Source organism: Prosopis cineraria, unplaced genomic scaffold, assembly GCF_029017545.1.
Source record: "Prosopis cineraria cultivar Desert tree isolate PC_DT_omini unplaced genomic scaffold, ASM2901754v1 PC4, whole genome shotgun sequence".
NCBI lineage: Eukaryota > Viridiplantae > Streptophyta > Magnoliopsida > Fabales > Fabaceae > Prosopis > Prosopis cineraria.
This window is the reverse complement of record NW_026555335.1, coordinates 1-23430: the sequence shown is the minus strand read 5'-3', so window position 1 is coordinate 23430 and position 23430 is coordinate 1. Positions and strand designations below refer to the sequence as shown.

The window sequence follows — 23430 nt, the reverse complement described above, 5'->3', positions numbered from 1 at the left end:
TTATATTTTGATATTTTTTTTAAAGATTTTAGATCTATTCAATTTCTTCTTCTCCTCCTCTCTTTTTTTTATCTCTTTTTTTTAATCTTTTATTCTTTCATTTTTTTTCTTTTTTTCTCTTTTTTTATCTTTAATCAAATGGCTCATATACTATATTGAATTTCTTATATTAATTATTAATTATATTTAAGGATAGTATTCCATCAAATAGTTTAAGACATCTAATTAAATACTTTTTAAGTTTATATATCCATAACTCATCATCTAATATTTAAATATGAAATTTTGTTTATATTCTAATAGCAGTCGTGCGCCCTTTTTTTCTCAAAGACCACAAGAATAAGTTATAAGCAATGGAATCTTATTTATGAGACTTTTCTAGTATCAATTTTTTTAAGCAAAATAGTATTAACTTAAGATAATAAATTTGTAGCCTTTTAAATAAAATCAGTAATTTGGGCCAAACTCAATCAGCAAGCTCAAACCCGCTCGAAAAATTTAAGGTTAAGCTCAAAAAAAATATTAATTTTTTTATTGTTCGGGCCTATTTAGGCCACTTGAATAAGCCCGAGGAAATTTTAGCAAAGCCTGAATACCCAAATAAAAAAATAAATTTTTAAAAAATATATAAAATATGATAAATATTAATTAATTTTTTAAGTTTTATATCATTTTATATCAAATTACTATATATATAAGTTTTTTAATGTAGTAATTTTTTAAAAAAATTAAAAATAGTTATATCTCATATTTTTATTATTTTTAATCAATAAAATATATCAAAATAATATTTAAAATATATTTTAATATTAATTTTAATATTTTAAGACCCAATTTTTAAAAAAAATTGAGTCCTATAAATTATTTTCATATAAAAAAATAATTTTATACTTTTTCTAAATTAAGATAATTAATTTTAAATTAAAAATAATTTTAAAAATAAAATTTAGGCATGTACGAATTTCCGACCCTACTATTAGATAAACATAATAAATAAAATAATATTCTTGAATAATGACTTGATTATTGTCCATGCTAGATTTGGTTTAAAATTAAGAGTAAATTAGAGTAATAATCCCTTATATGTAAGAGTTAAACAATATAAAAAGTTAAAAAAAATGATTTCAAAAAAAAAATATTTTACTCATAATTAAATAATTTTGTTATAAAATATAATTATGGCAATTTTTTTATATTCATAAAAATGAAAAGTACAATTTACCTAAAAGTTATTAAAAACTTTGAACTAATCGGGATAATAATTTTAAATTAGTAGTCTCATTATGATTGAATTGAGATTAACTTAATCATAATTAAAATAATATAATTTAATTAAAATATACAAAATATTTATATATGACTATTATAAGAGCAATATTTAAACAACTAAGACATTAATTTACAATTAAAGGAAACATTCATGAATAAATTATACATAATATAATAAAATAATAACAGAGCTACTTAAATATAAAGTTGATAGGTTATTTTTTATTTTATTCTTTTAAAATTAAGATAATATTTTACGCTTAATAGAATTATTTAAAAATTAAAATTGATTCAAAAAATAAAGAAAAAATACTTTCAAAAAGTTTTGAGTATTTGGGCTAGCCCAAATAAGCTTGAAACCCGAAGGTATTAAAGTCGGGCTTAGTTATATAAGCTTTTTAGAAAGGATGGGATAATTTAAGCCCGATTTAAATAAGCTCGGCCCGAATTGAGCCCGGTCTATCCGAATTACCGACTCTATTTTTAAATTTGTGTAGATTAACAACGATGTTTGAAGTTTGAATATAGTGGAAGAAACTAATCCTTTATACGTCAATAAATCATGGATCAAATTTTCACTTGAAAAAAGTATTCATATTTTTTGTATCGAATAACATCTTCTTCTTCAACAGAACTAACTCTAGGAGAATATTTATGGAAAAGTTAAAAAAATTATGTCATATTTAAAGTTTTATTATTTCATTATAGAATGTTTATAGGGAAAATAACACCCAAGACCCTTCAACATTATGACCAATAGGATTTAAAGGAATCTATATTTATTTTGCAAGCACAAAAGACTTAAATGCAAATATCTTTTGAGATCAAATGATAAAGCGTGCTCAAAAACACTTTGTCACCCAAAAGTGATTGACGTTCATTGCATCTTCACCTTGGCAACATCACCAAAGGCAAACGAACTAGAAGAATGAGAAAAGTAAAGAAGGGAAGGATGAAGGACATCAAGAGAAAGAAGAAGAATGGAAGAAGGGGAAATGTAGACGAAGAGGGGGTGATAAAAATGCTAAAGAAGAAGATGATGAATAGAATAAAATAGAAGAAGATGACCAGAAGATTGTAGAAGAAGACAAAAAGAATACATTAGAAGAATATGACTTCATGCATAGAAAAGTTTGTGTTTTAATTGTTGGAACCAGTAGATAAATTTAAAGTTTGAGTCGTGCCAAGGACACTGTCCTTAAAAGCTATTCCATCATACTAGCTTGTTCGCATGGCAACTCCCCAGAATTAAACAGACCCACCCTACAAAATAAGCAAGGCCACAGAATAACAAAGACTAACAGAATATACTCAGCAACACAATACAGAGGAGAAGCTTGAGAATTGAAGAGCTGAGCTCACGGCTACACTACATTCTTGGTCCATATATAGCTAGAACCATATAGAGATCCTTAAAGCAGCAATTAAGCAACCAGTTTTATATGGAAATAACTGCCCATAAAATCATTTTATGTTGATATTGTATAACGTTGAGTGGTTGGGGAGTTATGACAATAAAACACTCATTAAACATTATTAAAATTTGATAAAATTTGAATAAAACTCCTCTTAGGCTATAACTTAACTTTTAAACACAATAAATTTGTGTTTTTCTTGAAAAGCCCAAAATACACATTAATTTAATAATTTTGCAAAACAAATCTGGTAAAAAGAATACAATGCCTCTTCAACTCTCACGTAGGAAGTGCACAAGCCAACTTCTCCTTCGAGTCCATTTATTAACTCATTTTCATTCCTTAGCATATATATACGCTAGGAGCTCTTCTCATGCGGGCAATGTGGGACTTTTCCTTTTGACATGTTTACACAATAATTACAACATTAACAAGATGACTTTATGACATTAACATGTAAAAATTCAGTATATCATGTTTTGGCAAGTTTTGTAGAATAGCATTATAAATGCAAGCTGTTGTTCTTTATTTTACGACAAGGTTTTTAAAATATTTTCAAGTACATGTTTGAAGTTTCATAAGCAAGTGTCTGGCTATCACATGTGATTCAAATTGCTTTTTTCAAGTAACGTACAACAATTCTAATTGGCAACCCAAGTATGGAATATGAGAATTGGACATCTAGCAGTCATGTGTTCGGATTTTAATAAGCAAATATTTGAGAAAAATGCTTTCAAATTTCTGTGGATGGATTCTCTAATGTTGCTAAGCCTATCTAATCATGTTCCAACGATTCAGACATGAAAATGACACTAAGAGATTAGACAAAAGGATATCAGAATTATGATAACCCAAAAAAAAAATTGAAGAACAAATGTGTCTATTTATAGATTAAACAAAAGGACATTTTTTGTATAAGGTTATTTTCTGCATCAACAAAATCCAAAATTTTAGGCTTGAGACGCACATCCACCATAGCCATTGGTTTCTTTGTGGCTTGTCTTCTCAGCTTGTATCATAATTCCAAACTTTTCCTTATATAAAGAAGATGAAAACAAATTTCTTTGAAAGGGAAGAATAACAAAACCTATCAAGACAATAGCTTGCAAGATATACCAAACTTATAAAAAAAATAATATACTAAACTTTTACATGTTAATTTCATAAAGTTGTTAAAACATAAACTTTTACTTATCAATGAAATTGAACACAATTATATCTAAAGTCATTTTCTTCTTCAAATATTTGATTGTCAAAATCCAAACATTTGCGACCCGATGTCCAGCCCTCATACTTCGTATATGTTATGGCAACCATTTTTTTTTGGGTAAGTTAAAAAAAAAACAAAATACCACACGTGATAACTAGATGCTTGCTTGTAAAAATTTGAACACATACTTTTTAATATCTAAATACCTTGTTGTAAAGTATAGAACAATAGCTTTCATTTATGGCAAGGTTGTTTTATAATATCAAAACATGATATATTGAACTTCTACATGTTAATATTGTGAAGTTATGTTGTTAAAACTTAAATCTTTACTTGTCAATGAAATTAAACACAACTGTATTTGAAGTCATTTTTTTCTTTAAAGATTTACTTGCTAAAACTCGAACATGCGATAACCTAATGTCCAACCCTCATATTTCATATTTGGTTTGACAACTCAATTTTTTTTTGGTAACTTAAAAAAGGTAATTCAATACCACATGTGATGACCAAATATTTGCTTATAATGATATGAACATGTATTTATTAGTATTTGAACACCTTGTTATAAAATACAAAACAAAAGCTTGCATTTGCAAAGTTACCATGAAGAACTTGTCAGAACATGATAGATTGAACTTTTATATGTTAATGTCATGAAATCACCTTGTTAAAATATAAGCTTTTACTTGTTGATAAAATTGAATGCAACTATACATGAATCATCTTCTAATGTATTATCTTCTTCCTCTTCTTTTGCTATATGTTATGTTGATCTTATGTTTTGTTCTATTCATCTTCTATATTTTTATCATCCTCTTCTTCTTCACTTGCATTTCCCCCTTCTTCCACTCTCCCTCGTCTTGACTGCCTTCATCATTCTCTTCTTTCTCTTCTCTTTCTTCCTATGATTCATTTGCTTCCAGGGTGAAGATGCAGTGAACATCAATTGCCTCTGGGTGACCGAGCATTTTGTGGACGCTAATTTTCTTTTTGCAAATTAAGGACATTTTTAATCATTTGACTTCAAAAAATAATTACAATAATTTTTTTTACGCACAAGTATCCTCCCAAAGTCAACCCTCCGCTTAAAAAGCTTGGGAGCATGGAGAACAAATTCATATTCCTTTGGCCTTATTTGCCATGACATTGCTTCCTTTATTTTTTTTCACTTTTGCCAGACTAATCCGAACCGGCATCTGTTCAGGCCATTTCGAGGAGTGGGGTACTCCCATCAAGAAACTATATGATTACGCATCTTGAGGCTCTGTTTGGTTGGAGGTAAATAGAGGGGAGGGGAGGGGAGGGGTTCCATTTCTCTCATTTGGTTTAAAATTTTTGGAGGGGAGGGGAGCCAAAATTTTGGCTCCCCTCCCCTCCCCTCCCCTTATTTTGGCTCCCTCCAAATTGGGGTTTTTTAGAGGGAGAGGTAAATTTGTTGACTAATTTACCCTCATTATTTTTATAAAATTACGTTATTGCCCTTGAAACACAATAAATACGTTTGGCTTTCTTTTTCTTCCAGGAGCTCGGTCTGTCTCCAGCATCTTCTCAGTCTGTCGGAGCTCTCGGTCTGTCGGAGTTCTCACCGTGTGTCTGGCCTGCCGTGCTCGAAGCCCCGCCGTGCATCATCCCATCAGGTCCTCCTCTTCGAAGCTCTCACCATGCATTCTCAGGTCAGATGCGTTTTCTTTTCGTTCGGACCCTGTTTTGAGATCTGTAGTTGTTCTGCTTGTTCTGGTTTTCTTTCCGTTCGAAGCTCTCACCTCATTTTCGTTAGATGCGTGGCTTTGTTCTGGTTGTTCTGTTCTGAGCTCTCGGTCTGTCTTCTTTGTTCTGCTTTGTTCCCGTCAGATCACCCTGTTCTTTGTTCTGGGATGTGGCTTTATTCTTTGATGCCACATCCCTCTCAGCTGCAGCACTGACTAAATCACGTGCACTGTTAGAAACATCAGGAGGTGGGGTTCTTGTTGATGCTGTTAAAATCTGTAAATCTATTGTGAGGACAGTCTCCCAGTAAGGATTTAAATTTTAATTAGCCAAGATCAGCTCCTTTCGCTATATCCAACTGACTGGTTGGTTTCTTTTGGTATTGAATCACCCACAAATACTGGGGCCCTAGGTGATCTGTGGTGTGAACCTACATAGCCGATCCATGATGATAACTGAATCGTCGCCTTACCAGATTGGAACACATTAATGCCATGCAATGGTATAGACAGAGAGAGAAAGAGAGTACAAGTGTTCATTACAATATTATAGGAATACCCAGCTGCTGAGTGTCTTGAAAACATTTGGGTTCGGTTTCACAGAGCCATCATCAATACTTCATTTTCTATGTTGGGACTTTATCTAAGGTTTCTCTTTTCACGAAAAAGGTTTCTATGTTTTTGTCTTATCAGAGATTGGGATCACTCTACTATATATCATTTTATTAGTTGTATATGCACATATATATAGTTTCCTTGTTCTCCATCACAGCATATTCAAACATTAAAGAGTGGTTTAATTTATAGAATGGTTATTGCAATAATGAAATATGAATATTAAGGCTTGTTTATTGATTTTCATTATTGTTCTTGATTGCTTTGTTAGATGAGCAAGGAATCTGAAAATCTTTTACTGGTGCAACATTGGTTTGAATTGCGTCGAAGAGTACTAGCTCTTCTTGCTTGTGTCTTTGTAAAAGTATGTGCAAGTGACATGTGTTCGAAAAAAATAAGTTACAGTTTGAGTGGCAAGAGAGAAATGGTACGTGATGAAATAATGAGCCGAATTAGCGATTGTCCCTCCAGTCGAAATATCATTAGAATGACTCCTAGAACTTTTTTAGAATTATGTGCTATGTTAGAAAGAGAGGCTGGCCTGCAACCCACGCGATGGTCAAGTGTGGAAGAAATGGTTGCAAAAACTCTATATATATTGACACACAATGCAAAAAATCGTGAAGTGAATTTTTGGTTTAGGCATTCTGGTGAGACAATTAGTCGCCATTTTCATCAAGTTTTGACAGCTATCGTTGACTTAGAAGAAAAATTTTTAGTTCAACCTAATGGCTCAACCATTCTTCCTGAAATTGAAAAAGATAAGAAATTCTTCCCATATTTTAAGGATTGTGTCGGTGCTATTGATGGAACACATATACGAGTCAAGGTGCCTTCTTTAGATGCTCCTAGATACCATGGTAGGAAGGAATTTTCGACACAGAACGTGCTAGCAACATGTACCTTTGATCTAAAGTTCACTTATGTGCTCCCTAGATGGGAAGGTACTGCATCTGACTCAAGAATCATTAAGAATGCATTAACACGAGAAGATAAGCTTATAATTCCTGAAGGTAAATATTTTACCAATTTTGATAAAGTTTATATTTGTGAATGTAAAATTATTATAGTAATTATTTTCCTTTATGATAGGTAAATATTACCTTGTCGATGCTGGATTCATGTTAACAAGAGGACTTATAACACCTTACTGAGGAGTTCGTTATCATTTGAAAGAATATTCAAAACAGAATCCCCCCTAAATTATAGAGAGTTATTTAACCTTCGACATGCAAGGTTACGCAATGCCATTGAACGTGCTTTTGGTGTTTTGAAAAAAAGATTTTCCATTCTATCCAATGCAACTGAACCTACATATGGAATCAAAGCACAAAAAATGATAATATATGTATGTTGCATTCTTCATAACTTCCTTATGAGTATGGACCCTATTGAAGATCTTTTAGAGGAAGTTGATGCTGTTCTTACAAGAGAAAACCATTCAAATGATAATAACCGAGCTCAAAGAGGGGACAATAATGAGGCTGCTCGAGGTGAACTTATTAGAGAAAATATAGCCACTCAAATGTGGGCAGATTATCAGGAACATCTGACTGCTCTTGAGGATGAACTTGATGATTGAATTTTGATTTTCTCAATAAGTTAGACTCTATTGTATCATTATAGACATTTAAATATGTTGTATTATTACATTGACTTATATTGAGTTTAATTGAGGTTTGATCAGATATTAAAATTTATTGTTTTATTGACTTTTATTTGCTTTGTATTATTTGTTTAGTTTGCTATTGAAATTTGATTAGTTTTTCATATTGGGGTTGGTATTATGTGATTATATTGTTATATGATAGGATGGCACCAAACAATAATAAGGAGATTGTGAATTGGACAAGATTAATGGATGATGCCCTCGTTGATGCTTTCATGAATGAATATAATGAGGGTCACAAAGTTAATGGCACTTTTACAACCACAGCTTATGATAACATATGTAAATATTTGAGTGCTTTATTCGGTAAACAAATTGACAAGGAAAAGGTGAAAAATCGATGGAAGACTTTAAAGAAAAACTTTTCAGATGTTTATGACATTTTCAAAAGTTTGAGTAGGTTCACTTGGAATCCAACAACTCAAGTATGGGATGCTGAGCCTGAAGTTTGGGATGCATTAATTGAGGTAAATTTCTTACATATGCATTGATTATATTATTATTTGAAAATGAAAAAGTATGCATTTGCAATTGAATTGCTTTTGTAATTTCACTTGTTTCAGGCTAAACCTAAAGCAGCATTGTGGATAACTACTCCTTTTCCAAACTACGAAAAAATGATGATATTATATGGAGTAGATAGAGCTAATGGAGATGAGAGTGAGACAGCCCGTGAGTGGAGAAAGAGACGTCGTTCTCAGGAAGAAGTTATTGAAACCGTCAATGACATTAAAAATATTGTCTCACAAAATAGAGCCACAATTAATGTTGAGCTTGATGGACAAGAAAACTCACCGAGACAAGAAAACTCACCTGATCAAGAGCACTCACCCACTATTAATAGTGCATGTAGTAAGAAGACAAAAAGGGTGTCTAAGGAGAAGGAGGCTAGTATAAATGAGTTGACAAGAGCAGTGTTAGCTGTGGCTGAGGCAATTCAACAAGGAAATGTGATGATAGGACAAAGTTTCAAGAAGGTGCCACAATTGTCAAGTGAAGAAATTTGGAAAATGCTTGAAAAGTGTGGGATTGATGCTGCAAGATTACCTGACATATATTGGTTTCTTATGGCTGATAATGATAGGCTTAGAGCAGCAACTCAATGTCCAGCACCAGTACGAAAGGATGTGATAATGAGGATGTTTTATAGTTCTAATTAGATGATGACTTTTATTAATAATTTTTGTATATTTTGTTAGCTAAATGTCAAAATGTGATTCTTAAACATGATCAATATATTAGATATTATTGCCCAATATATTTTGTTATTAATGATGGCAATTATTGTTCAATTGTTATTAAAGACTAGCATTGTCTTGTGCAATTATTGGGGGCATAAAATCATTAGTTTCATTGATTTTTTTTCACAAAGTATTGTTTAATATTTAGATTAATTTACTAATAAGATTATTTAATAGTATTATTTAATTTACTTATTTAGGGTGAAGAAGAAAAAAATTGACAAGATTAGGGTAATTTAAAAATAAATTATACAATTTTAGTTTATATGTAAAATAGATTTATGTGATAAAAAGATAAAAAAATATTATTGTATAAGGGTATAATGGTAATTTAATTATTACCTCCCCTCCCCTCCCCTCCCCTCTAATTTTTGTATATTTTGTTAGCTAAATGTCAAAATGTGATTCTTAAACATGATCAATATATTAGATATTATTGCCCAATATATTTTGTTATTAATGATGGCAATTATTGTTCAATTGTTATTAAAGACTAGCATTGTCTTGTGCAATTATTGGGGGCATAAAATCATTAGTTTCATTGATTTTTTTTCACAAAGTATTGTTTAATATTTAGATTAATTTACTAATAAGATTATTTAATAGTATTATTTAATTTACTTATTTAGGGTGAAGAAGAAAAAAATTGACAAGATTAGGGTAATTTAAAAATAAATTATACAATTTTAGTTTATATGTAAAATAGATTTATGTGATAAAAAGATAAAAAAATATTATTGTATAAGGGTATAATGGTAATTTAATTATTACCTCCCCTCCCCTCCCCTCCCCTCTAATTTTTGTATATTTTGTTAGCTAAATGTCAAAATGTGATTCTTAAACATGATCAATATATTAGATATTATTGCCCAATATATTTTGTTATTAATGATGGCAATTATTGTTCAATTGTTATTAAAGACTAGCATTGTCTTGTGCAATTATTGGGGGCATAAAATCATTAGTTTCATTGATTTTTTTTCACAAAGTATTGTTTAATATTTAGATTAATTTACTAATAAGATTATTTAATAGTATTATTTAATTTACTTATTTAGGGTGAAGAAGAAAAAAATTGACAAGATTAGGGTAATTTAAAAATAAATTATACAATTTTAGTTTATATATAAAATAGATTTATGTGATAAAAAGATAAAAAAATATTATTGTATAAGGGTATAATGGTAATTTAATTATTACCTCCCCTCCCCTCCAATCAAACCAAATAAAGTAGCTTAAAAACCAATGATTCTTCATCGAAAATATCTGCTCGAGAAATGCTGCCGAAGATTGATAAAAGTGGGAGGTTTTGCAGTCCTAGAGCCGCCAGAGAACTTGCTCTGTAAATTATTCGTTCCAACCCCTTTTTTTTGTGAAACGTCCCAAGTTCTTGATGTAAGTATTCATGTGCATTCACTTAGGTACTGTAGTTTACTAAGCTGAAGTTTCGGGTGCGCAGGTCCATAATTTACGCCGCCTGTTTACAAGGGTCGGATCCAGTTCGGCTATTTGAGAAACGTATGAACGCGCGTCGAGGTAATGGTCCATATACGATGTTTTTGCTTTTCCCATATAATATCTGAATTCTGGGTTCAAGATCGGTGATAATCTGCCGGAGCTTTGGAGAACTCGTCCATATTTGAGTAAGTGTTTTGTTTAAAGTTGTTATCTCATGTAAATGTGCAGAACTCGGCTATGATTTTGACAAGGAGAAGCTGCTAGAGTATAATCATATGAGCTTCGGGGGGCCACCTGTTACTGTTGAATCAATTGAAGAAGCTAATGAACTCCTGCAGAAAAATGAAAAGGAATCTGCCATAGGTAATAGACTGGTCATATTTTTAAATTGAAAAATGGTTGTAATTCTGAAATTTTCTAGAAAGTCAAAGGTGGACTCAAACAAGATTGCAATTGCTTGGTGAATCTCCTCCTAGTTCGCCCGCTTCATTGCCATTATAAGCATTGCAAATCCAGTAGGAATTTTCGAATCTTAAATTCGATATGTGGTCAGCATAATTTCATGACACAATATACTACACCAACAACTAGAAACCTTATCTCACTAGGTGGGATCAGTTACCTAGATTACATAACGCTATTATGCTTTATCATTTATCAAGCTTTAAGGAATGTTGTTAATTAAGTGGTCTTGGTCAATAACTTGTTTTTTTTAGTTTTCCTCTACTCCTCTTAATAGGGTTTAAAATTAATAGTTCCACTTCTTTCACCGGTGCCTCTCTCGATCTGCTGGTCAAGTTTTAGTTGCATCAGCCTGTCATTTGGATGGTTTTTTGGCCTACCTGTTTTAAAGCAAGCCACAATAGCAACGATAGAGTTTTCATGGTGTTTCAGGCTTAAAAATCCTCGAATGCTCATGTTATTTGGTCTCAGGATAGCAGTATCTAATTTATGATTTTATATACTTATAAAGACCCTAAAAGATTCTTTTTTCAAGTGTAATCATATTTTGATTCAGTTCAGGATTTGGTTATACGATGTTCTAAGTTGGCCTTGTCTTTGTATTTCTTTAGGCAAGAAACGTGTGTTTGACTAAATTGCAAAACCCTTTACAAGATTCCACTTACTACGAGGGTGAATAATTTTCTATATTCTTTTTAACAGCGAGCATATATAACCTGGATTTGTTTTAAAAGCCTACTATGTCAGGCACCTTGTATTAGTGGAAAAATCCATTACCTTTTATTCTTATTTTGCCTACTATAAGTATGATAAATGTAGTTCAGTTTTCTTTATTGTGACTTTCTTTTTGGGGTTTTAGGAGATGTCCCTGTGGTTCACTTGCCTAGTTGTTTAAATTAAAATTTCTCTTCTCTAACAAATATTCATTTATAATTGGATTACTTTCCTTTTTTCCTTTTCTAAGTACTCTCTTTAGACTGGTTTTAATCTGTTATTTTCTGTATACCAGAAGCAGATGTCCTTGCGGCTCCTCCAAAGCTAGTATATAGCAAACTTATTTTGAGGTAACACATAAACCAATACTTTTAACCAAAGCTTTTCATCCCTAGCCCTCATACTGCAAATTTACATGCTTTTGTGTGCTAGTGAGTGAAAGGAGAATCACGCTTTATCTGCAGGTTTGCGAGGAAATTATTGGTTGCTGTTATGGATAAATGGGATAGTCATGTCCTTGCTATTAACAAAGTCATCCCAGAAAATTGGAAGGTTTCACAAATATGATAGAGAATGTGCTCTAAATTTAAATTCCCTTGCAAAACGCTGTTCATGCAATTTTTGAGCCTCACTTTTACTTTTAGCGGAAGACTTCTGTCTTAATAATTTTGCTAAACCGCAGTTATTTATTCTTTGAAGCTCCTGTTGAACTGCTAGATGGCCACAAAAGAAGACAATGCTTTTGAGTGATATGATACCACAAAGAGTGCTTCAAGTAGATGGCAAGGAAAGGAATATATGTCATTTAAGAATAGTTCGACCTGACCTTTTAGGTTCACTGGGGCTTTGCTGATTATTCATGCTTCTGTCTTTTCCCGTTTCTCTATTCTATCTCCAATTACTATACTTTTAATTAAGTCAGATTTCAAATCATTGGTTTGAACTCTTCTATCCATGGCCCTTTGCTTGAGTGCTGTATTTCTTTTCTTTGAGTGAATTGAGTGTTCTTTTCTTGTGCAGTCCAAGTTCAAAGAGGTATGTGTTTATAAGCAAACTAACGAGTCAGGAAAATATAAATTATTAAAGTTTCTGTTATATCTTGTGTAACTTGCAGTAGCTGATTTTCTTGTTCTTTAGGATTGCATACGTAAATTGTCTGTTCTAAACCATTTACTGATATTATCAAGTTTCTATGACCTATATTAAAAGGATCACTGTGGTTGGGCTTTGTGAGAGATGTCAGCTTTCCCCCTTTCATTGAGCCTACCCTTTGCCTTGCTTTATTTTAAATTCAGAAGATTTTGCCTATGAAAAGGCAAGGAGGCTGGTATCCTTAGCAGATTACTATTGTTTTGACCTAGAACGATGAATCTTTTCATTTGATCACTTCATTGAATCCCTTTTCAGCTGCTTTGTGTGTCTTTACTTGAAAACACATTCCCGAGCTGATGAAAACAGAAAAATCTGTTTATTAAAAAAAAAAAAAAAGAGCAAAATCTGCACTGCATACACTGAATACAGAAACCATGCTTAACACTTGTTTCGAATATTTATAAGAAATGCATATTTGTTACACATGTTAAATAGTATCATGCATCTATTGGCTTTGTTGCAGAGTGTGATACTCTGACCTTCTTTATCTTCTACTCCGTCCATCCCTAGTTACAAGTCCCGGCTTTTAGATTTGTTGTGTCCCTAGTTATAAGTCTGATTATAAAGTTCTAGGTGTAAGTAAGGCATTTTCCTAAAATGCCCCTTATAAAGGATCAAAATCTCGTGTTTTCCCAAAACACTCAGTTTTTTCCCCCTTTCCCAAGCTATTTAGAGACCATTTATAAGACCCATCAATTCCTTAATTGCTGGAGGGTGGGGACAGAACTTCATTATTGTCTCATCATTACCTTCGGTTAAGTCAAAGCATTAGATCTCGATAAATTTTTCTGTGGCAAATGTAAGGCCAGCTATTGACAAGTGACCCGTTCTACCCTGTGCTCATGTGCCTTGATGAATTGGCTACTTTGTGACTATTATTTTCTTTGCTAACACCAGTAGTTTTCATCTTATTTATTGATACATTTCAGAATGAGCCATCAGGTAGGATATTGGAACTTTCTATCCTTCACTTGGCAATTTCTGAGATTGCGGTGCTTGGAACAAGGCACCAAATCGTCATTAATGAGGTATCTCTTAGTCTACTTATTGTTATTATCACTGATATTATTGCCATTATCAATATTATATATTTTGTTGTGGCATCTTTTTCTGTTTACTCTTTTCTGACGAGCTTCAATTGAGTTTCTTTAATTCGCTTGTGGTTTGTCTACTAACTTGCTATTTCTAATGCATGGTTGTTTTGAAGGCGGTGGATATATTTTTTCTGTTTACTCTTTTCTGACGAGCTTCAATTGAGTTTCTTTAATTCGCTTATGGTTTCTCTACTAACTTGCTATTTCTAATGCATGGTTGTTTTGAAGGCGGTGGATCTCGCTAAACGGTTTTGTGATGGAGCAGCCCCTCGTATCATTAATGGGTGTCTCCGGACATTTGTTAAAGATCTGGAGCAAACACACGATTAACTGAGACATCTCACAGCAGAAATGAAGGGTTTCGTTGATTTAGATGTGTTTATTGCTCTTCGATACCTTCATGAAGAGGATTTCGGAATAGCAGCAAATTTTTTTTTTTTTTTTAACAGAAACGCAGTGAAGGTAATTTGAGAACTCAAATTTTTGTCAGATTCTTGTTCTCATTTGCATGTACTACCGGCTGATTGTGGAAGGAAAGGAGAGGGACGTGGAGGAAACTGTCCACCTGACCATGAAGGCATGAACCATCATGTCAAGTGTATGTTATAGTATTTATCGCTCACTAATTTCTATCATTCTAGCGATCCTCCTTGAAATCTCAAAGGACTTTCCATAAAGCGAATCTGATCCTCTCCAGTGGGTTATATTATCCCAGCTTGTTCTTGGATAATTCTCATGACAAAAAAGAGCCAATCCATGGTAAAAAAAAAATGTATTGTGTTAAATAGGGTCTCTCTCTCCCCCTCTCTCTTCTCATGACAAAAAAGAGCCAATCCATGGTAAAAGAAATGTAGTGTTAAATAGGGTCTCTCTTTCTCTAGGCAAGGTGTCATCTTTTATAAAGTGCTCCCTCCGATTTTAAATGTAGGAGAAGATAATTGTACACGCTTTAAGAAAAGTGGTTAATGATTAATGGTTAACTATAATAATTGTATTTAAAAATAAAAAAAAGTTGGATTAAAACATTCTTGTATTTAATTAGCATAATGTTAGAATAAATGTTTCTCATGATAGTAAATTTTAAGTTTGAGAGGATAAACTAAAAAATTTGTAGTAAATGTTTATTGAAGAATGTGTTTTTGTTTATATAAAAAAAAACTTATAAAGTTAAAGGTTATTTTTGCTTCTGGATTGGACACAAAATCTTAAATTCAACAAATGATCATTTATATTCCTTAACTTTAGATTTTATTTTTGTCTATTATTTAGTTATTTAATTTGTCCATTTTTTTGTTAGTGGTTCTATTTTTGAATTCTTTTTAAATATTTTTTATTAAAAGATATTACTTGTGGGCCTTATATTACTTTTATTTTTACCTTTTCTTCTCTCCACTCTTTTGGCCAGCTCCAACACTAAAAAATCAGCGTGGCAGGCATAAAAAATGACAAGCTATTATGGTCCAACTAGACATAATATCATGCACATTAAACACTCTCAGAACCTTTGCTCCTAGCCGCTCCAACCTCTCCTTGAACCTTATGTTCCTCACTCTTGGACCTGAGAACAAAAACACTAAAGTTGGCATTGCTCTGGTATCCTTTTTCATGTTTAACCCTATTTTTGTGATGTCTGCAACAAGAATATGGCAGAAGTTGCTTGCATCTCTAACTTTGGCGGATGTCTTTGAACGTGAACATGATGGAAGTTGCTTGCATCTCTGAATGTGAACATGGCAAATGTCCTCATGTTCAACTTCTCTTTGAATGGTGTTGCTTGCATCTTTGACTTTGGCCTATCTCTGCTTCTCTCCATCTCCCTCTCTCCTCCCTCTCTCCTCCCTTACTCTTTCTCTTTCGCTCTCACCTCTCTATCTCCTTCTCTCCTCCCTTTCCATCTCCATTAGTGGCAAGCATTTGTGAGTAGTTTGCCATGAGTCAAAGTGTGTGCTTCAAGAAGCTCATAATGATGTTTAGGTCCATATATGATTGTGTGTCATGGTTCATTAATGCCAATGCCCAGTTCATCACCACCCCACTACTCTGCCTTCTTCATGATTGAGGAGGGAGGGAAAGTGGAGGTGGGTGCTTGGTGATGCGGCAGAGGAGGGGGGAGATTGGAGGTGGGTGTCAGTGGAAATATCATCACCATTTACCAAGTGACACCACTCTTAACTCCAAACACAGTGACGATCATTCATGATGAATGTGGTTTAGAAGTCACATTGGTTTTAATGTTGAAGCTGAGTTGCAAAGATGAGAAGAATGATGAAGAAGAGGAGACAAGTTGCAAGGAGAAGGAGGGGAAAATATTTAAAAAATGAATGGTAGGACCTGCTTTTAATATTTTATAATAAAAATACTAAAAAATTTACACGTAGGCCCTACTAACATAGAAAATGAATGGAGGACATGATAAGGTGATGAAATAAAGAATCTATAAGGTTGAGGCATATAAAATGATCCTTTATTGAGTTTTGGGTCAATTATGATGGTTCACATCGAGTTCAACGGCAAAAACGATCCTTATCCTTAAAAAATTTAGGAAAAATTAATCATTTAATTCTTATAATTTTAACATTATTGTAACTTAATTCTTAAATTTTGATTATGTGTAACTCAATCCTTATAATTTTAGACATCTAAAATATTAGTCCTTATATTTTAGAAAAAAATTATAAATATTAAAAGTATTTTAAAATTTAGGACCAGTATTTTAAATGGCTAAAACTTTTAATAATTTTTTATAAAATATAGGGACTGAGCAGTGAGTCAAAATTTAAGGATTGAGTTACAACTAAATCAAAACTATAAAGACTAAATTATAATGACTCAAAGTTGAGGGATTTGATTATAATCAAGTCAAAAATTTATGGACTAAAAAATTAATTTTCTCAAAAAAATTATTTTTTTTCAAGTGTAAATTAATGATATCTTTTTAAAAAATGACATCAATTGGAAGATGAAATTAATAAGCTTTTTTTAGATAAGACAGGTCATAAAATAAAGGTAAACATGACCAAACAGAGTAATTTTAAAATATTATTAACTAACTTACCAGGGATGTAAATTAGTTAAAAGTGACTTACGATTTTCAAAGGAAAGAGTTTTTAAATACATTATGTTATTCCTTGTTATTAGTTTGGTTTGGTGCTCATTGTTATCATAGTAGTGAAATTTAGACAATTCAAATTTAATTTAAGCAATAGATTTAAGTTTTTAATTTATAATTTTTAAATAGTAAATTTATTTTCTTAATAATGTGACAGTTAACAGACTATCATTATTATTTTTTATTATACATCTATTGGAATAAAAATGTATCACCAATGGAGTGGATCAAGTGGAAGAAGTTAATTTCTTACAACATAACAAACCAAGATTCAAATCTCCACTAAAAAAATTGCTCACATGTAGTGTTAGATCATTCATCAAATAGGATTACCTCCAATAAGAGAATATTTATGAATAATAAAAAATGTATTAATATTGATTATTAAAATCTTTATTTTTAATCTAGTTTCAATGCACTTCTTCTATAATAATTTAATTTGATGAATTGAGCAGAATCATCTTTTATATGTATTTTTATTTAGGTGCAGGGATGGAGCTAGAAATTTTATTAGGAGGGCCGAGATTATAAGGCATGTATGATAATTGAAAAAAAGTAAATCCATATACCATATAACTAGCATAACGTAAGTATTCCAACATACATATTTATATTCATTTTTACAAATATATAATAAAAATATATATGTGCTTTCATTTTTTAAGTTCTACTTATTGATTTTTCATACCATAAAAATCATTAATTATCATATCTATGAGCATGATAATTTATTTCTCAATATAAACCATCATTAAGTTAGTTAAAATTACATCTTTCCTATGATCATTGAATGATTTAAATATATTTTTGAGATCTAAAATTTTGTTCAATTTAAAAAGCTTTATTATTTGCTTACTCTATTTACTATTTAATTTTTTCGATAGATAATTATAGCAAATAAATTTATCAACATGATAATGATGTTAAATTATCACAAAATTTTTATGTTGATGAGATCAAATTTCATTAGAATAAAAATATTCATATCATAAATTTTAATAGCTTGGTTATTCTAAAAAAGTAATTTTTTTTCTAAAAGTGCATTTTAATCATAACCCCTTAATTTTTGGATAAGTGATTTTATAGTAGATATCAAGCACAAAACATTCAATATATCTAGAGATTTTTGTTGCAATGCTTGACAAAGTTTACTAGTAATAATTTTTATAATTTCTTTTATCAAATACAAAATGAAAGCAATTTCAAATAACTTCAATGCTTTAAGAACAGTTGTAACATTATCCTCTTGAAAATAAGTAGATCCCATAACAATCTATTTTCAAGCTAATGAAACAATTGCACTTTACATACATAAAAGACTGCACATAGAATTGGAATGAAAATTCCATTTAATGTCTTAAGGTTTATGTAATGTATTAGCTTAGGGGGTTAAAAATATATAACTCTTACATTTTACAAAGTAAAAAATTTAGACGGCCCTAGTTCCCTTATCTCCACCCTTATTTAAGTGGTGCTTGCTTGTTTGGATAAATTTGAAAATCAATTTTAGATGTTAAAATATATTTTTGTGAAAATATCTCCAAATACCCTTGTTACTCATTAAAATCAATTATGAATCCAAAAACCAAAATTATTCTTTCCTAAAAATATCCAAATACCATCTATACATGTCAAAATCAATAGTGAACCCAAAACTATAGTTTTCTTAAAAGGGTTAAGATGTAATTTTATCCTCAAACTTTTTCTCGAGGAGCAATTTTACCTCTATAGTGATAAGTAGGATAATTTTACTTTTGAACTATTTTTTTGAGGAGCGCTAGACACCATAAAAAGGAATTTTTTGCTCTTTAAACAAAATAATTCAAAGATAAAATTATCCCACTAATCAATACAAGGGTAAAATTACTTCTTGAAAAAAAATTTAAGAGTAAAATTATATCTTAACCTTTTTTAAAAATATTCAAATACCTCTATACATGTCAAAATAAATTATGAACCCAGAAATATAATTTGTAAAATAATTAATAATAACTTATGAAACAACCATGGTTCATGCGTTCTTAATTGATTTTGACACATATAAGGTGCTTGTTTGGATAACATTTGGAATCAATTTTAAAGATCAAAATTATGATTTTTTGAAAATATATCCAAACACCTTATTACATGTTAAAATTAATTATGAATTTAAAATCACATATTTCTAAAAATATCTAAACACTCATTATACATGCTAAAATTAATTACAAATACAAAATTATGATTTTCTTAAAAATATCCAAACACCTCTATACATGTGAAAATTAATTATGAACTAAAAAATATGACTTTGCAAAATAATTTATATGATTTTTGGATAAATTTTTGGAAACATATGATTGAAAAATTGAATTAAAAAATAAGTGATAGTGTGCTTGTTTCGATAATTGCATTAATCAATTTTAGAGGTCAAAACTATGCCTTCGTAAAAATATATCGAAACACCCCTATTATATGTTAAAATTAATTATGTACCTAAAATTATATTTTTCTAAAAATATTCAAACATTTATTATACATGCCAAAATTAATTTTGAACCTAAAATCATATTTTTTTTAAATATCCAAACGCTTCTGTATATGTCAAAATTAATTATAAACTAAAAAATATGATTTATAAAATAATTTATATGATTTTTGGATAAATTTTTAGAAAAGTATAATTAAAAATATAAATTAAAAAGTAAGTAATAGTAGCTTATAGGATAATCATAGTTTTGGATTGATAATTAATTTTGACACGTATAGAGATGTTTGGATAATCTTAAGAAATTCATGATTGTGGGTTCATAATTAATTTTAGTATATATAATGGGTGTTTGAAATTTTTTTTGAAAATATGGTTTTGAATTCATAATTGATTTTAACATGTAATAAGGACATTTGGATATATTTTCATAAGACCATGATTTTACTTGATTTTCAATTCTACTTTTCAATTCTATAATCTTATTAATCAATTATATACCTCATAATATAATCAATTATATTCAAAATTAATTACATTAATTAATTTTTTCATAATAATTTATACCTAATTAAAATCCAAACACACCTTGATAATTGATTTTGGCATGTATAGGGGTGTTTGGATATTAAAAAAAATCATAATTTTGAGTTTATAATTGATTTTAGTTTGTATATTGAGTGGTTGGATATTTTTAGGAAAACATGGTTTTTGATTCACAATTAATTTTAGGGTTAACGGTCATTTTTGTCCCTTAATTATACGCAAAAGTTATTTGAAATTTTAAACTCAACTATAGGTCGTTTATATCCCTTAACATAAAAGATTCTATCCATCAATGCCCTAGACGTTAACTCCCATAACTGCTGTTTGTTTTTGTACTAGCTCTAACTAATGGCTTTGGTTTACAATTAAATTATTTCTCAATTAAAAATTGGACACTCATTTCAAAATTCAGTCCTTTTTACAATTTACACATAACTTGAGTACCCAAAACTCATACTAAAAGCCAGAAGCTACAAACACCATCCAAATCACACTCAATGAACTAAAATGGATCTATGTAATACACCACATTACTAACATATCACACAAAACACATTTACATTGCCCAACCCTTAAATCACAACAACAAAACGGGGAGCCTCAATATCATAAATCATTCATCAATGACAAGAAATTCTTATTCCTTATTTGTACTAGTATTTTGTCATTGCTATAAATTTCATAATAATTACAAATACAATTCTAGGACCTAAAATACACAATATACTTCCACAATCACATAGTGTAAGTAAGTCAACACATGAATTCTCCCAAGTTGACAACATCATTTAAATTATATACATAACAAAAATTAAAGTAAATGAGGCCTACTAATTTTAAGATCACAGTCCTAGGTCTCAGTTTATTTCTCTCATTCGTGTCCCGATAAGCTAGTTCCTATAATATTGAAGATAATAGGATGAGTATAATCACTCAGTAGCTAAAGTCCATCTAACTTATATTAATGTGTGATAATCAATTTAAATGCAAGTGGTAAGAATATTATTTTCAAATCATTTAACATGTTCAAGAGTACAATTCACAAATCTTATTCATATTAGTATATAATTGTGAGATAATGACTTAATAATGCAATTTCACATGAATATAAGATAAAGCTCAAGATTTTTATCACTAGGGTCATAATACAGACAATCATGAGCCCTTGTTATCATTATATACATGATTAACCCTCCCTTGTGTCCCCCTTATGCCTCTGATACAAAAATGTGGACTATAACACATTGGAATCGTTTATACACTGAGACTATCCTAGCTAAACATGCATAAGAGGTTACCAAGCCAAGGTCGTCTAACTCACTCGTGGGTCATGGTTTTTTCTTTTTCTCACACTATGGGGTGTCATTCTTCCTAAACTATCTTCCTCTTTGAACAAGCGAAAAAACTAGCTGGGTTTGAGTCCCTCGTTGAACTAAAAGGACAATCACTTATTAAAAAAGTAGGATGATGAAATGAAATAATCCAAGAAAGTTATCAAGCTTAGATGAAAGGCTTACCACATGGATTTAATTTTTTTACTCCCCTCTCTAAGCCAACTCTCGCCTTTCAAAATCATTTAATGCATAATAATGCAACATTGCAAGGCATGCAATTTCTCAATGTTTAAGTATGCATAGCATCATCATTGTACTTATCTCATACATAAACATCACATTAACACGTACAATCAAATCATTGAACTCTATCTTACTCTGTCTCATAGAACTTCATAATAACACATTGTAGAACTCCACAAAGCACTACCTTATTCAACTTTTCACTTATCAAGTCATTGAAGTTCACTTGACACAAAAATAATTGAAATCCACTAACATATCACCTCATTAAACTCTAAAGGAAAATACATCATTGAACTTTATAAGATCATTATAGTGGATTTTTAAGTAAGTTATGCCACACTTGCATCTCATTCAATTTTACACATTTAAATTTTCAAATATACATCAATCAATCAACTAATACACAAAAGTGTAAGAAAGAATTTTCTTAGTTACCTCAAATTTTTAAGAGGTTAAAGGTTTCAGCCCTTAATTATGCACTCTTAAAGCTTTCATGAAGTTTGAATGGTGCTAAATATACTCACTCTACAATTAATCACCAGATAATTTATCAATATCCTTGTTTACATAATTTCACTATTTAATTCAACACTTTTTCACTCTTAACATTCAATCTTCGCAGTTACAAAGGCACACATAAGGTTCTTAACTTCCTCTAACTCATTAACTTCATTAAACTCCTAAATCACTATTAATAGAGTCATATTACTCTATCTACCTCTTTTATGGAGGATTTTCATGCATTTATGACTCCTAACAACCAAAAATACATAGAATCATTAATGCTATGTTTAAATAGTTCAATCTACTCCCATTAACTCTATTTAAGTCAATAAGTTCAAACATATAGAGACCGAAAATCATCTCTCTTAACTAAACCCTAACTTTTCAACTTGAGAAAATGGAAGAGAAAGAGAGATTTTAGCTTGGAAAACTTACTTCTAGTGTTTAGAAGCTCTAAAAGCTTCAACTCTTCAAGCCCTAACGGAGCTCTTTCATTTCTCCTTCGCTTGTCCTTTGTTTTTCTTATGTTCTGCATTAGTTTCGAACCATATTTCTGTAAAAAAGTGACCGTGCATTGCAAAAGACGCACAACATACCATGATGCATGGCACATAGTGGTTCTTCTCTAGCTAGTTAGCATACATGCATCACAACGGATGATCCACATGTCGCGGCGTATGCCACAGAAGTGTATTCTTCATATTTTTCTCCCTTTTTTATATTTGGGTGACCCAACTTCACTTCGAACCCATATTTAGGGTTGAAATCATAACAAAATACACCTGTTAGATCTCTCTGGCCATACATGTCACTGAATTTACTTAATCACCCTAATTAAACTTTGTTAATGAGGTTTAAATTTCTAGAATGTTATAGAAGGTATAAGGTTGGCATTAATTATGCATTTAATTCTAGTCATATAATTGTTATTATTGTGGTTTGACATGTTTTAGGGGTGTATGCTTGATATTTTTTTACAATCCCAAGATGTGCAAAATTGTGATATATCTAATGTTAATTGTTGCATGTTCGGTCACATGATTCCTATTGTTGTAACCAAGGCTATATTTGATATATGAGAATATGATGAATGTTTATTACCATTTGCATCTACACTTAATTGATGTGCGACTGTATAGGCTAGGTTGATCTTGATTATTGAGTGGTTATACTCACTCCTCATTTTTTATATTTTCACGGCCTAACTCATTAGATT

The 23430-nt window shown here is 30.8% G+C and overlaps 1 protein-coding gene across 1 annotated transcript; it reads left to right on the top strand.

Moving 5' to 3' along the window:
* Positions 1 to 10372: 10372 nt before the first annotated feature.
* Positions 10373 to 14643, top strand: LOC129309288 (uncharacterized). The gene is made up of 7 exons (XM_054950804.1): positions 10373 to 10470; positions 10588 to 10664; positions 10815 to 10949; positions 12058 to 12112; positions 12227 to 12314; positions 13844 to 13942; positions 14237 to 14643. The coding sequence occupies exons 1-7, from the start codon at positions 10406 to 10408 to the stop codon at positions 14336 to 14338; spliced, it is 621 nt and encodes a 206-aa protein (XP_054806779.1). The 5' UTR covers positions 10373 to 10405; the 3' UTR covers positions 14339 to 14643.
* Positions 14644 to 23430: the final 8787 nt, after the last annotated feature.